We start from the raw sequence: 16,645 nt of genomic DNA, 5'->3' as shown, positions 1-16,645 counted from the left end.
GTATATTCCACTGAGGCGTTTTCGTACACCTGTTAACCAGAACAGTGCAAGTGGCCCCCTTGAACTACCACAGAAAGTTGGCCAGTGTTTTGTTCATTGAAAAAGATAAATTTGACTATACAGCTTTTATTGTTAAAAGTAAAAAGTATGTGTATAAGCTTTGGTTTAGATCTTTGGCGGCATATCAGGGATTTAAATACAAAAAATTTTAAGTGTGCAAAGCTATTTATTGGGATTTGATACCCTAAGTTCAATTCTTGCCCTTAGTAACCCACCATAAGGCTTTAATCTTTGTCCATTTGTTCTTTGTTTCTTTTGGAGGATTGTTGAAAATTGACCTACTTCACAGTGATATGGAAAATACCAAATTTAAGCATATGTTAAAAAATATCATATACACATGCTAAACGGTGTAAAAGTGCTTTGAAAATATGTAAGATACCTTATAAATGATGTGCGAATGGTTTTTTTTTGTTTGGTCTTGCAAATTTTATGGTTTATTTTCTGTAACTCAACACCCATAGCTCAGAAAAATATCTTAATTATATTAAGTTCACTAAATTTTTGTTATAACTCTTGCCTTTGTAAGAAAGAAAATACTTTCAAATACTTTGACTTTTAATTTAGTTTTTTCAACATTCAGTATATAAATTGAAAAGTATTGAATCAGAGTTCCATCTTACATTCTTAAAGAGTGATTATTTGAATACAGTTTTGAATGGATACCATTTGTTGCTCAAATCCTTAATATTGAGTATAAAGTATTAATAGCAAAGATTTTTATTCTCATCTCCAATCAGTGATGTGAACGATGCTATAACATTTTCTAAAGCAATCTTAATTGTAGATCTCAAAGGAAAAAGCTGAGATAAGTGCATTAGAGATTATATCAGTATCAACAGTGATCATTTTTAGAGACTATGTTATGTAATCCCACTATTAATTACTTTGGAATTTTTGCAGAAACTTCAACAACACGGACGATGAAGTCTCGCCAGGCTGTGTCACGTATCAGTCGTGAGGAACTGGAAGACAGATTTTTGCGTTTGCATGATGAGAACATTTTACTTAAACAGCATGCCCACAAGCAAGAGGATAAAATTAAAAGGTTATGATAAAAAGCTTTTTTTCCTGACTCTCTAAAGTTTGGAGGATATGCTTTTTTATAAACTTAATTGAAAACCTCACCGTGAATCTTTTTTAGAACAAGGCAGGTTGTAAATAAATATAATTTTTAAAAATGGAAGATCTTACAAACTAGAATAATAAACGAAAAAGATTATGAGTGTTTATTATGTCTGAAGTTACTATTTGAAATAAAGAGCTAATAGCTAAGAGTGCCATGAATGTATCATATCTATAAATAACTTTTGGTTTAATATTTATAGTTTAATAAGCAAATCACCAAAGCATCTGTTTTTTAAATGTCTTGATTTTAAAATGAAAGTTTTAAAAAGTAATTAGGTATCCTAACTTGTTAGAATGCATGTTCCCTTAAGATTTAGAATTTACTAGTGCAAACATCACTTAGATATCTGGAACATATTTAACTTTGCTTGGATTAGTCTAGAATCTATGTTTATTTCTAAGAGTCTCTGTTATTTCTGAAGAAACATTGTCACTTTTGATTTGTGTGCAAAAAATTTCTGTAGGAATAATTTCTTGAGAGTGCATTAGCGATTATATCAATATCAACAGTGATCATTTTTAGAGACTATGTTAAGTAATCCCACTCCTTGTGGGATTCTTGTTCAGGAACACTGTGACTATATTCTGAATGTGTGGCATTAAAAACGAAAAAGTACATTCACATTTGTAAGCGTGAACAGGTCTGTGTTCGTATTCATGTTCTAGGTTCAATGAAGAGGTGAGACAGCTATTGAAAAAGGAAGACAGGGTTTTTTCCTGCTTAGAATTTGTTCTAAAGGAGTGATTCCAGTTCAGTTTCTACTCTGTGGACTTTGTTTTAATGACCCACTGACCTGCTGTGTATGAGACTTTTACTTTGAGTTGGTTTTTGAATCATGATGACAGCTTTTTTCAAGACATGTGACTCCCTTGCCTGATTCCTTTTCCGATCAGTAATACACACATGTGTCAGCCTGTCAGAATGAGGCATGTCGTCTATGACCACTAACAGTTTTTTTTCTTTGTGAGCCTAATTAGTCAGTAAAAGAATTGAATTCATAACCTTGACCTCATTAGTAATTTATCCTAGCCAGAAAATATAAAACAAGCAGCCATGTAGTTTAATGGAAAAATGACTGGGCTAGGAGTCAAGTTGTAAGCGTGTGTTCTGTTATCTCTGCCACTAGCCTATGGTATGTTCAAGCCATTTAACCTCCTGAGATTTTATTTTACTCAGCCCTGAGAGTAGTGATCCAGTGACCACTATGACCCAAAGCTATAAATTCCTTCTCAGTTTCACACCACTGACACTACCTAGATACATGGGTAGAATTGCCTTTAAATTTATCCTTAAGATGTTATTAATATCACTTACTTTAGTATAAATGTCTATACTATATTATATACTATAATATATATACTATACTATATTATATTATATAGTGTATACTATGCTATATTATATACTATATACTATATTATATAGTATAAATACTGTACATTTAGTATAAATGTATAGATTTGATAAACCATCTTTTAGAATAAGTACTTAAACTTTACCAGATCACTTATGATTAATTAATATCATGAAATAATCAAATCAAATGAAAATTATTGCTATTACTGGACAAACAGATGCAATCTTATATTTCTTGACAAAGTTTACCTGAACATCCTTGAAGGAATTTAAAACCACTCTGTTGATGTGCTTTTCTTGCCTTAAAAATTGGGGTCATTTATTTTTCTCTAGATGTTGACTGCCTTTTCATATTAAATCTGTCTTTCTTTTGAATGTAATCTATCTCTGTGTAAAAGTCTCTCTGTAACAGAAGAGTCAGATATTTGGGTTGATATCTCATTTAGACAGCTACCATATTTCTATGGAGAAGCCATTGGGTGAGGCTCAGGATCCTAAACTCATTAAAGGGCTAGGTAGAGTGTGTGGCTCTGTTGGGCTGTGATACTCGTCCACATTTGCCAATGATATATCATTCTCTGGATTAGGTGGAAAAGGAACTAATCCATTGATTATTTTACTAGGGTGTTTGTGGTACTTTGGGATCTTGGTTTTTATTATCCTGTATCCCTTGTAAAGCATGTTTAATGGATGTGCCTCAAGGGAAGGAGAAAACAATCTTAACTGATTATGTTATGCATAGCTCTCCCTGATGCCACATGCTGTAGGCTGAGGAGCCAGAAGTGTAGATAGACATGTATTACTACCACTTTTACAGAGGACTCTACTTAGGGCAAAAAAAAACCTTGTTATATGACATCCCAAAGCTATTAAGGATTTTTTTATTTCACTTTTGTTCTCTTTAAGTAAAAGCTTCTGTCCATAACCATGCTAAAATAAAGCAAACCCCGTTTAAAGAAAAATGAAGTGTGTTTTTATTTTCAATCTCCTGTCTGGGTCTTTATAAAAATAGATTCACTATAAACTAGAATCAGCTATTGAAGATGTGCGACCAATTTTGTAAAGTCTTGAACTTGTGTCTCTCATCAAAGCCACCTTTTCTTTCTTGTCCTGCCAAGATTTTTCCATTCACTGTCAAGCATGTTTTCCGTACGTGTATATTACATCACCCCCATGTGCCCTTTCTGTCTTTTGTTCTGTCTAACCAGTTTTTATCAAAACTTAAAAGAATCAAAGGTATAAACTCCTGAGATGTCAAAAGCACAATTTATGTCTAAATTTAAAGGTGATATTAGAATAATACTCTGCATCTAATTATTTTCTACCATTAAACATGCATGTTTTTTGAGCACTAAGCAACATTTAATGGGGTGTTTTGGTTTCTTTTGAATTTTTCATTGGGCTTTTTACATTTGTGTTCCTACGCATTCTAACATTTTTATATTTTTAATATGTCTTAATCCTAGAGAAACTGAAAACAATATATCACCTAAATGCTGCGTAGTCTTAACACACTTTTCAAAAGCTTTAACTTACTGTGGCTTGCAGATATAACCCACCACATCCACAATCTGTAGCTACATTTAAGTGCATACAGCATTCCTACGTAAGGTCATGCGTTAAAAATTACATTTGAGAAACATATGGAGTAAATATGTGTCCTCTCTTTACTAACCTTAAATGATAAGCCTTAGGAAACTGTTATTTGTCAGTGCTATAAAGCAGATTGTTGCCCAGTGGTTTCAATTATCATCAAAGGATTCTTCACAGGCAGTAATAGTTACATCAAAACCTGAAATTTATTATTCAGGTTCTGCACTGAAGTCTTCACAGTGATTATGTTCCTTTCAACAGAATGCATTTTATGCTGACTTCTCACATTCCTTTTCATCTTTTTATTATTTCCCTAGAATGGCCACCAAGTTAATACGGCTAGTTAATGACAAGAAAAGATATGAGCAGGTTGGTGGCGGCCCCAAGCGGCTGGGACGAGACGTGGAAATGGAAGAAATGATTGAGCAGCTGCAAGAAAAAATTCATGAGCTTGAAAGACAAAATGAAGTCCTCAAAAACAGACTAATTTCAGCCAAGCAGCAACTTCAAATCCAGAGTTACAGGCAAACTCCATACAATTATGTGCAATCTCGTGTTAATACTGGGCGTAGAAAAGCGAATGAAAATACAGGCTTACAGGAGTGCCCCAGGAGAGGTAAAATAAGGCTTACATTAAATCCTAAATGTAAGTCTTTTAATAGATTGTTCTACACACACGCGTGTGCACACACACACAGAGTTTTATTTCTGTATTCATGTTTTTAAGTGTCTTTAGAAAGAGAGAAAAATAGTTTTTTGACTTGCTTTTTGATTACATGAAGATCACTTTATGTAAGAATCACTAGATCAAGCTCAAATTTGTCTAGTAAAACATTGAGACGTGTATGAGACTACGTAAAATATGAGTTTAGTTTACGTTGGTTTTTTATGTTATAGATGGAAATCACATTGACTTAAGGCAAATGGGGAACCACCTAGTTTGCTTATATATGATCAGTTACTGTTTTGAATGATCACACTTAAGTTCTTCATCCAAAGACCTTTTATAAAATTTGCAAAATTGTTTAAATCTTTCTCATTGTGTGGAGGCAGCATGACAGTGGAATGTGGACATGAAGTAGGGGTTTAAAAAGTTGGGTTTTTGCTTCTCTACTTACTATCTGGTGACCTTGCACAAGTCTTCTAATCATTCTGAACTCGAATTTTCTTTACCTGTGAAATAAAAGGATTTAAGCAAGTGACCATGAAGGTCTCTTCCTGCTCCAATTATGATCATAGGTCATTTACTTTCCTCATTTTGAAACTGAATCACCTAAAATCTACCCAGGTTACAAAGCAATTCAGTTGCATAGACACAAGACTCAATATATAAAGAACCTAAATATTTCTAATAAAAGTTCCCAGTTCTCTCCACCCACAGGCAAACTTTTTTTATAATGAAGTGAAAGGTCAGTAAATACTTTAAGTAACATTATTTTTAATTTCAACTTCTGGGGAAGGAAATAAAATTTTAGCTCTTATTGATCTTCACGTAAAGACTAAACGTTTTTAAGGACATAGAAAATCATGTAAAACTCTCATTTCAGTTCATTGAGGAAGAACAAAAACACCATATGAACAGAAAGGGAGAAAAATTTGTTCTATTTTTTCCTCCAAGCCAAAATGTTAACACTACCTATTCCCTAGACAGAGTTCCTTTGAAGTCAGTAAGGCCTCCACACAGGCAGGAGGCAGCTGCGGGATAAAAGGGCTTGGCTCCTCCTAGCTATGTGAGATTGGCAGTAGACTTGAATACAACCAAAGGAATGGTGATGAATTATAAATCAGAAAGTACATTCTGCCACTAATTAACTTTTTACATGGCAGACAGCACTTGACCTCTCAGAGCCTGTGTTCCCCGTCTGTAAAATGGAGTGACAATACCAGAGTAGAAAAATGGTCAGGAGATGGTAGCTCCACAATAATATGTTTTACCTTTAAAAAGTCACTTGTCCTCTCTGAATCTTAGTTTTGTCATCTGTGACTGTAGTTAGGCAAGATGTTCTCTAAGGTGTGCAGGTCTTTTATATTAAATAAAAACAATGCCCAAATTTTAGATTAACATGGAAAGCTAGTCTAGTGCTATGAATTAGTTTAAATAGAAGAGTTCGATGGAAGTTTCTCCCTATAGAAAAAACAAAAGAGCCACAGAGCAGAACAGTCTTTTTAAAATGTGACTGCATCGATTGAATTTCTCCCTGTGTTTAAACTCTTAAGTAATTGAGACCTTTTTTACTGTTTGGTACAGAGTCCAGGACATAGAAGCTGCACAAAGCATTAAATAATGATGAATACTTTCTCAACCACTATCTTGCTGAGTAAACTTGAGGCATCATTATCAAGGCATCGTGATACCTTAGTAACATTTATAGACTCTTCAGGACCGCCTTTGAGGCTGGGACTTAGGCCACACTGTGGGAAATATCTCAGCCTGGGGTGGCTGGGTGAGAACCCCAGACCTTCTCTGGCCACAAGCAGCCTTACCCCCAAGCTACTGTACAAATGTTATCATTTTCTTTTTATGCATTGTCAGGATAAAGGACAGAAAGTACTGGCTTAAGGTGTGATCAGTGTATTATAGAAACAATTCTTATTGTCAAGAACCAGCAGAACGAAGATTTGTATAAAGTGTATATGTTTTAAAATAGAGTCATTGGCAAATCACCATGAGACTATAAGTTTTAAGATACATTTTGAGTGTAAATAGGTTTTTTTTTAATTCCACTAGTGATGTTCAGTTTTTTCATGATTTATGTAGGAAAAGCTTAAGAATTAGCATGACTGCCAAAATAATATAATTGGCAAATTTTAACACAGTAACTAGTTTAATGTTTTAGGCAGAGCCTTTTCTGTTCTTTTGTCTGGATTACAGCAATAGATGTTGAAAGTTTGGGAAAAAGCAAATAATAATTCCATTATTCTAATTAAAATTCTCACTTTTTAAAAGGAAACTTTTCTAAAGAGAATGAATTTTTCTGTACCTTTATATCTGGGACTGTTCTCCATTAAAAAATCTAAAATATTTGTCATATTTTATCTACCTTAAACTCTAGTAATTTAATTATTCTATAAGTGTAAAGTAACTCAGATAATTAGAAGTGTGTCTCATTTTTAACAATGGGGCCAGGCTTGTAATATTGCATGTAACAGTACATTGCATTGTATTTTTATAAGAAAAATTATATTCTAAGTGCAGTAGCAAAATGTTTTGTTTAAAGGAACCCTATTGATGATCCCTTCTCAAATTACCTTTGGTTAAGTATGGATTTTCTTATTGAAGTTGTATAAGCGAAAGTACGGGAAGCATTTTGACTTGTTCACAGTATCTGTGAGTCACACAACTGAAGATAAGGTTCAGAAGGTAAGGTCAAGGGATATGAATGACTAATTTAAAAACCAAAAAACTTTTATCAAAAAATACTAAAAAAAAGTCAAGTTTTTGAAACCTTTTTCTTTCATACTTTAGTTTACATGAGTTGAAGACTTTGGTTCTTTCAGAAATTACTTCAGGAGTTCTAAATCTAAGTTGAATCAAATTATTTCCGGGTAATTTGGTTTCCTTAGTAGAATTGTTGAATGGGCAGTACTTGCTGCTGTGTTTTAGTTAGTGCCAGCTGGTGGCTGAGATCTCATAGTCCCTTTGGCAGTATATGTCTGATTCTCTGTACTATAGAGCGCACATCTCTCAGGACTTAAGAAATTTTATTAGATTACGGATATCCTTATGATAGGAAATCAAGGGTCGGTCGTTTCTAATTTCACTTTATAATCACATTGATTTATTTTTAGGTATTAGATGCCAAGATGTAGACATAGCAGAAACTCTACAGCCCATGCTTACAAAATATGGCAGCGCTTTACTTGAAGAAGCCAGAGGAGAAATAAGAAATTTGTATGTATTCTTTTTGTGGTCATTTTAAAACTTTGTTTATTGATCATGTCTTTTTTGATCCCTCTCTTTCCTTTATTTTAAACAAATTTGGTTTCTGTGAAAATAATTTGCTCCACTAAAATACAGCTAGATCTGTGGGGTTAGAACAGATATTATACAACATATGTCCAGGAAAAAAACAACTAACCAACTGCATTGATGGAACCATTGTGTCGATGCAACTATTATAGAATAGTCCTCTTTATTATAATTTCCCCCCAAAGAAATGGCATAAAGCCCAGTCATTCAGAATAATATGAGCTTTAGAGGCAACATTTTCATTCTCAGAAAAATTGCAGATAATTTTTTTTTTAGGTCCTGAATTAATTAGCCTTTTTGTGATGACAAAAAAGAAAAAAGAATTGGAGGGAGTGGCTTAAAAGTTTGGAGATATCAAATACATATGGATTTCAGATTTCGTTTCACTGTAATTCTACGGTACCGCATTCTTCATCATACTGTGGTTTCAAAAAAGTTACTTCGGCCACATTTAGCTTACTTTTCTAGTTAATCAAAGCCTCATGGTTTCAGTGTCTGTGAGTCACACAAATGAAGATAAGGTTCCACCTTATCTACAGGCGTTCACCTGGATCACCAAAAAGTGACAGTTCTGAATAAAGAGAAGACATGAGACAAAGAGTGTTGTACTTTAGATAGTTGCATAAGAATAATATGGGCTTGAAATTTTTTCTTTTAAATATTTTAAATATCAGGTACGGTAATGATTAGCCTATGAGAGAATAAAACTAAAAGACCAGCCCTAATCTTGTTATGTATTAATCAGCTGAAAAGCCAGAGTTCGTGCCAGTTTTCTGAGGTGCATTACAATAAGATGTTGACAGACATGGTGGAGATAAATATATGCCAGACACCACTTGGTTATGTTTTGTAGATTTCTTGCCGTCTCTCTCTGAAGTGTTAATTTGGGTGGTATATGCAGATGTGCATATGAAGAAACAAAGGCATATAAATTATCTGAAAATGACGATTGTGGAACACATGGTAGATGACCAATAAATACTTACTGAATTGAATTGACCCAAAGTCTGATCCATTGCCTAGGACATTATCTTATAAAAAGCAATATCTTGAATTGTTCCGTATGTACTTGCAAATCGTTCCATTTAATCTGCTATTATTTCGCTGTGTGCAGAGGCACTGAAGCTAAAATTTTTAACATTTGCTTGCTCTTTATTTAGAAGAACTTTCTTTGTACTGATCTTAAATATTAAATACTGCAGATTTTTCCTCAAACTACACATTCTTGTAAAGATTTTTTTTTTTTTCCCTCCAGAGAAAATGTTATTCAGTCACAGAGAGGCCAGATAGAAGAGTTAGAGCACTTGGCTGAGATCCTGAAAACTCAGTTGAGGAGAAAAGAAAATGAAATTGAGTTATCTCTTCTTCAGCTTCGAGAACAGCAGGCTACCGATCAAAGGTGTGTTAAAACAGAAATATCACTTTGATAAGGTCAAAATTAGTTTAAAATACTTTATCATGTTCCATAGAAGGATAAGTCTAATCTATTTAAAAATCATGTTTTTACTTAACCTTCTTCATATGCGCCTGCTTTAGACCTACTAACTGCTATCAACAGCTCTAGGCTAAGGGCCTTTCTCCCCAACCTACTCTGCCTCATCTTGTTTCCCCCACTCATTTGCCCCATTTACCAAGACTTAGGAAGTTCTGATGCCATTTGTTTGTACCTACTGAGAGAAATATGCGTGACAAGGACTCAGCCATTGGCATAACTTATGAGTAAGTCCTGCCTTATTTAAGTTTGTTTCAACCTTAAAAAGTAGTAAATTCCATAATGTGGTACCAATTTTTTTATCCCCAAAAGATGTTACCTCTCCTAATATTCAAAATTTGCATCAAATTCTGTTAATTGTTATGGATGACAGTGGAGCACTTCAGTAGTGTCCTTGCTGCCTCTTCATTTTTTTTATTTTATTTTTTTCCTCCCCAAAGCCCCAGTACATAGTTGTATATTCTAGTTGTAAGTCCTTCTAGATGTATGTGAGCCACCGCCACAACAGGCTACTGACAGATGAGTGGTGTGGTTCCACGACCAGGAACTGAACCCAGGCTGCCAAAGCAGAACGTGCCAAACTTTAACCACTAGGCCATCAGGGCTGGCTCTGCCTCTTCATTTTTGATGTTTTATAATGTACAGTATTTTCTTTCCTGTCTTTCTTTGTCATTGTTTGGTTCCTAATACCTTTCTCTCATTTTGTGCTTCTACACTGTGCTTCCAGCAAGACTTTATCTTTTTACCATGTTCTTTCTTGAATTATTTTCTTCCCCTTATGGCTTTTTTCTTTTCTTTTCTTTTTGTTTGTTTTTTTGGACCAAGCATACCCATAAGTAGAGGGAATAGTATATTGAACTCTCATGTGCCCATCCCTCACCTTTAACAATCATCAACATGTTACCAATCTTGTTCATCTATCCCTTCACCTTTATTTTCTTCAGTTAGCCCAGCCAGATACCAGGTCATCTCACCTCTAAATGCTTCAGTATATATCTCTATCTCATAAGGAAATTTTTTTTTCCACTCTTCTTCTGTCTAGGATGTCTTGCCCCCCCACCCAAATTTCACCCATCCTTCAAAGTCCACCACAAATGATACTCCCACCATGAATCTTGTCTTGATATCCTTAACTGGACATCATGCCTCCTTCCTCGCAACCTTATACCTCTTACGGCACATATATTACTCTTGCTTTTACATTATAGTTATTCCACATACTGGTGTTATTTCCTACCTATCTCTAGATTGGATACTCCGTGGGGACAGATACTGTTCTGGCTCATGTTTCTATTTGCTCTAGCATCTAGCACAGAGCCTTATTATTATTACTATTATTATTCAATTTATTTAAAAACAAAACAAATCAAAAAAAACCAGTTCACCCATTTCTCCCACTCCCCCTGCCACCAATATGTTCTCTGTATCTATGAGCTTATTATTTTTTTAGATTCCACATATAAGAGAGATGCAGTATTTGTCTTTCTCTATCTGACTTGTTTCATTTAACATAATTTCCTCGAGGTCCATACACGTTGCCCTAAATGGCAAGATTGCCTTCTTTTGTATGACTGAATAATATTCCATTATATAATATATGTGTGTGTGTGTGTGTATGTATATATATATGTATGTATGTATATATATATATACACACAAACCACAATTTCTTTATCCGTTCATCTATAGATGGACATTTAGGTTGTTTCCATATCTTGGCTTCTGTACATAATGCTGCAGTGGACATAGAGGTGCAGATATCTTTTCAAATTAATGTTTTTGTTTTCTTCAGATAGATACCCAGAAGTAGAATTGCTGGATCATATGGTAGTTCTGTTTTTCCATTTTTTGAGTAACATCCATACTGTTTTCCACAGTGGCTGTACCAGTTTATATTCCCGTGTACAAGGGTTTCCTTTTCTCCACATCCTCGCCAACACTTGTGTTATTTCTTCTTTTTGATGATAGCCATTCTAACAAGTGTGAGATGATATCTCACTGTGGTTTTGATTTGCATTACTCTCACGATTAATGGTGTTGAGCATCTTTTCATGTAACTGTTGGTCATCTGTATGCCTTTCGGAAAATGTCTCTTCAGATTTTCTGCCCACTTTTTAATCAGATTCGTTTTTTTACTGTTGAGTTGTATGAGTTCTTTATACATTTTCGATATCAGCCCCTTATCAGATGTATGATTCACAGTTGTTTTCTCCCATTCAGTAGGTTGCCTTTTCATTTTGTTGATGATTTCCTTTGCTGTGCAGAAATTTTTTAGTTTGATGTAGTCTCACTTGTTTATTTTTGCTTTTGTTAATTTTACTTTTGGTGTCAGATTCAAAAAAAATCATCACTAAGACCTATGTCAAGGAACTTACCATCTTTGTTTTCTTCTAGGAGTTTTATGGTTTCAGGTCTTACATTCGATTCTTTCATCCATTTTGAGTTGACTTTTGTGTATGGGGTAAGAGAGCAGTCCAGTTTCATTCTTTTGCATGTAGGCTGTCCTTTGGTACAGATCTCTATCTGATAAGGAATTTTTTTTTAACATAATCACCATGCCATTATCACACCTAACAAAATTAAAGCAGTTCCTGTATATCATCTAACAACCAGTTTGTATTCAAACTTCCCTGAAGATGTCTTTCTACTGTTTGTTTGAATTGGAATCCAAATGAGGTCTACACATTGCATTCGATTGTTATATTTCTTATGTCTCTCTTATTTCTCTCAAGTGTTTTTTTAAACCAGACCTAGATCCTCTATTTGTTTTTCCCCTTTCCAATTTATATGATATCATGCTTCTGTGGCTAGGTTATTATTTGGAAAAAACCAAGTACGAAAAAACCAACTTGTTTTTCATTTCAGATTCAGAGTTTAATTCTCCTTTAACAAACTAACCTTACACGGTAATATTTGAAAAAGCTAAGAAAAGATGCATAACATGAGACTCGTTTTAAAAAAATAAAGTGGGCTAAAAATATATGAAAAGCTTTATATTTCAGAGATTTAAGAGATTAGTATTATCTGTAATAATTTCTGTTCCTAAAAAGTTGTGTGTAAAATTAAATTATATAATGAAATTTTATATATTTAGTGACATTTATCTACCCTTCTAGGTGCAGGACAAAAGAAACATGAATATTTTTGAGAATTATATTTATATTAGGGGATGTAATTTGAACCCTGGCTTCGAACCAGCTTGAATACCTAGGAGTTATCCATTTTCCTCTAGGAAGAAGATTTAGACTTAGCCTTCATGGAAAACCAAGAAATGGTTCCTTGTGAAGAACAGTGCTGAAGGACCAGACCCCAACACTGAATATGGTGATCTTAGTAAATTGCCAACAGCCATATTTAAGATATAATCTGAATATAACAATTCTGCATTTAGGCCAAGCCCAAGCTTGGAGCCCATCCCTGTCAGCTTTACTCAACAGCTGTGGACAAGGTTATCAGGGACTACTTTCTGTGTTATGTTTCTTAAGTTCCCAAAGAGTAAGATGGACACTGTGTTGGCTGTTCCTTCTTCCATAGGGATATGATCATCTAGGAACTCAAGTGTTCAGTGTGAATTGAAAGGGAGATCCAAAAGTCCTTCAATTCTAGAACTAGAACAGCAGAAGAAATAGAGGGAGAGAGGGTACACATATTTTCTACCATAAATACTGTCAGTTAAGAGATACCAACATATAAAAATAGAAGAGACTACCCTAAAAACTGAACTAAGGCCCTCCTCAGAGAGCTATTGTATTCGCTCCATAGCAGTCTATTTTTTGTCACATCAAGAATCAGAAGTAGAGGGCCGGCCCCGTGGCTTGGCGGTTGAACGCGCACGCTGCTACTGGCGGCCCGGGTTCAGATCCCGGGCGCACACCGACGCACCGCTCGTCCGGCCATGCTGAGGCGGTGTCCCACATACAGCAACTAGAAGGATGTGCAGCTATGACATACAGCTATCTACTGGGGCTTTGGGAAGAAAAAGGGAAAAAAACAAAAAGGAGGAGGATTGGCAATAGATGTTAGCTCAGGGCCGGTCTTCCTCAGCAAAAAGAGGAGGATTGGCATGGATGTTAGCTCAGGGCTGGTCTTCCTCACAAAAAAAAAAAAAAAGGGATCAGAAGTAGAAACAAAATGAGTATTAACGGGTAAAGAAACTTTTGTTGCAGAGGCCAAAGAAATAAACCAATTTTGTTTCCTACCTCACTGATTTTATAAAATTGAAAATTACATATTACTTACTTAGAAAGAAGGGTACCTGTAGTGAATAGCATCTTGTTTCTTGAAATATAGTTGTTGAAAAACTGAAGAAATAATTTCAAATAAGGGTGTTCAAGTCTTTTTTTCTTATATGTTTACACATAGCTCAAAATTTTATGTGTAACAGCAATTTTTTTGAGACTAATGGAGAACTGTTGAAAAAAATGTTGGGGAGAACATAAAACTTGGTATAATTTACTGTAGAGAAAAATCACAAAATGGAAAACATATTTAAACTTCTCTTTCACGGATACATTATTTCAGATTTGAAATTCTAGAAGTCTGATCTGGATGTTGGACTCCTTGTTCTCAAACATGAACCTAACGTAGTTGTAATCTTCAGAGTGTGTTGCTTGATATTTATGGGAAAGAGCCTTTTCATAGAATATTACAGAAACTCTTCATAGTATGTGTTTAATAGACCAGTTTGGTTTGGCATCAGCTTGACATAAACTTTTGGTTATCCAAAGCCCTTAATTGCTTTGAAGTAAAAGCCCAGTGCTGCTCTTTTTTATTAAAATCATGTTTTTTCCTGTTATTGTGGTCTATTTTGGAAGACTGAGTTGTGATTTTTGCATATGTTCTACATAATGCCTCATTAGCAAAAAATCTTGTATCATTTACAAGTAGCCTGAATGTCTGTGTTGTTTTGAACAAAAATCCATATTAAAATTTAAACAATATAAAATGCACATTTTCTGCTTATTAAAAAGGCCGTCTTAAATTAAATGCAAAGCAGTAACCAGTGAACACATGTACATGAACATTAAAATCAGAATGGTTTTACCTTTTGTTGACTTTTTCAACTCCAAAAATATTTATACTCTTACCAAATGTGTAACTAGTTTGTACTGTTTTTTTTTAAGTAAATGTTAGGGTGTTTACCTTCTTAATTAAAAATCATGTAAGTGCCATAATGTCCCAGTGAAGGAAATTTAACCGATAAATGTTTGACACTCTGACTTGCCCTCTTCCCTTTGCTTGACAGCAGACTGTCAAATCTTAAAACAGGCCTTTTGGAGCCATCCGGTATAAGAAACAGCTTGGCTCCAGGGGCTCCATCTTTCCTCTCTGTGCACAGACACGGGATTACTTCCTGGCACTCTGAGTTCTTCCCCAGCTTTTCATTTTGAAAAATTGCAAACCTACAGAAAAGTTGTAAGAATAGTACTGTGAACACTCTCGTACCTTTCACCCCTTTGCATATTTGTGAACGATACAAGCCTGTTCTGCATTCTGCATGCTCATGCGTGAGCCCCCTTCCTCCCTTTCTTCTTGTCTCCTCCCTCCCTCCTTCTCTCCTTCCCTCTCTCTCACCCTCTCTCTCTCTCTCTCACCTGAGAGTTAGGTGCATATATCATTTCACCATCTTTATACTTCCAAGTATCTTCTAGGAACAAGGACATCCTCCTACATAACCACAATACGACTGTCACATTCAAGACATTTGACAGTGAATGATACAGTAGCATCATCTAATACACAGTCCATATTCAAATTTCCCAGTTGTCCCAATAATGTCATTTGTATCTGGGTTTGTTTTCTTTTTTTGTGTGCGTGAGGAGATCAGCCCTGTGCTAACATCAGCCAATCCTCCTCTTTTTTTGCAAGGAAGACTGGCCCTGGGCTAACAACCGTGCCCATCTTCCTCCACTTTATGTGGGATGCCACCACAGCATGGCTTGCCAAGCGGTGCGTCAGTGCGCGCCCACGATCCAAACCGGCGAACCCTGGGCCACCGCAGCGGAGTGCGCACACTTAACCGCTTGCGCCATGGGGCCGGCCCCTATAGCTGGTTTTTTTAAATAGCTATTTTGGTTTTGTTTTGATCTAGTATCCAATCAAAGATCATGTATTTGTCATGTCTTTTTGGTTTCCTTTATTCTAGAGTGGTGCCCCAGTCTTTTCCAGTCCATTGATAGTTGTTTGCAGAATGCCCCTCAATTTGGATTTGTCTAATTGCCCAGCCCCCTAATTTAGAGGGCACATCTGGTTCTCAGATGGAAGGGAAACTGGGGCTGGGGATAACCATGCAAACATTATTTTATTACACAGGGAGGTGATCTGCTTTTTTTAAAAAATATATTCACCAAGCTCTTAACTGTCATTTTGAATACCTTACCCCAGTGAAAAGTATCACACTCAAATACCATTTCTTTTGTCCTTGTGTTTTTTATTAATATCATCTAAGATTTTTCTGTGACAGGAGCTTGACATTTTCCCAGCACTTTATATAAACCACAGAAATTGTCAAAATTAATAGTAGCTAGCCTATTAGTGTATACATGAGAATGGAGGGAAAGCTAAAACTTAAGAACATCTCAGAGGAGGGACGCGACTTAGAAGAGTGGGAAGAATTTCTCTCTTATCTCTTAGAACTGGATTCGAGTGTTGGCTCCCTCACTTAAGGACTCTGGCCAAATTCTTTACTTCTCTCAGCCTCAGGTAGCTACCTCCACTGTGAAATAAGAGGTTGAAATGGGTCAGTGGTTCCCTACCTTTTAAACAACAGCCACTTTTATCCCCAAGGACCTTTTTCTGAAAGATTTTGTCTACTAAATAAGCAATATTTATTAATTAATTTATTCCTTTTTTTAATTCATCAAAGACTTATGCCAATCATTGCTTCTGATAATTGTAAAATAACCTGTTATTGGATTGACTTGGTGTAATTCTGCCAAAAAATAAAAACAATACAAAACCTTTAGTTCACTTTTGCAGCTCAATTGCCAGTAAATCTACATTTCCCATTGGGGTTTTTGATATATTGAATATAATTATCAGATTC

The 16,645-nt window shown here is 35.2% G+C and overlaps 1 protein-coding gene across 5 annotated transcripts in view; it reads left to right on the top strand.

Moving 5' to 3' along the window:
- The window catches only part of RPGRIP1L (RPGRIP1 like), a 96,158-nt gene that overhangs the window by 3,466 nt on the left and 76,047 nt on the right, over positions 1 to 16,645 (top strand). For 3 of the 5 annotated variants that reach the window (XM_058527820.1, XM_058527822.1, XM_058527821.1), the window contains 4 exons: positions 964 to 1,108; positions 4,456 to 4,784; positions 7,928 to 8,030; positions 9,364 to 9,507. In XM_058527820.1, coding sequence (XP_058383803.1) covers positions 964 to 1,108; positions 4,456 to 4,784; positions 7,928 to 8,030; positions 9,364 to 9,507 — 721 coding nt within the window. The remainder of the gene's footprint in view (positions 1 to 963; positions 1,109 to 4,455; positions 4,785 to 7,927; positions 8,031 to 9,363; positions 9,508 to 16,645) is intronic. The other 2 variants (XM_058527824.1, XM_058527823.1) reach the window with 1 other exon arrangement.

Source organism: Diceros bicornis, chromosome 32 (assembly GCF_020826845.1).
Source record: "Diceros bicornis minor isolate mBicDic1 chromosome 32, mDicBic1.mat.cur, whole genome shotgun sequence".
Taxonomy (NCBI): Eukaryota; Metazoa; Chordata; class Mammalia; order Perissodactyla; family Rhinocerotidae; genus Diceros; species Diceros bicornis.
The sequence above is the reverse complement of the archived record's forward strand: the minus strand, read 5'-3'. Positions and strand labels throughout refer to the sequence as shown.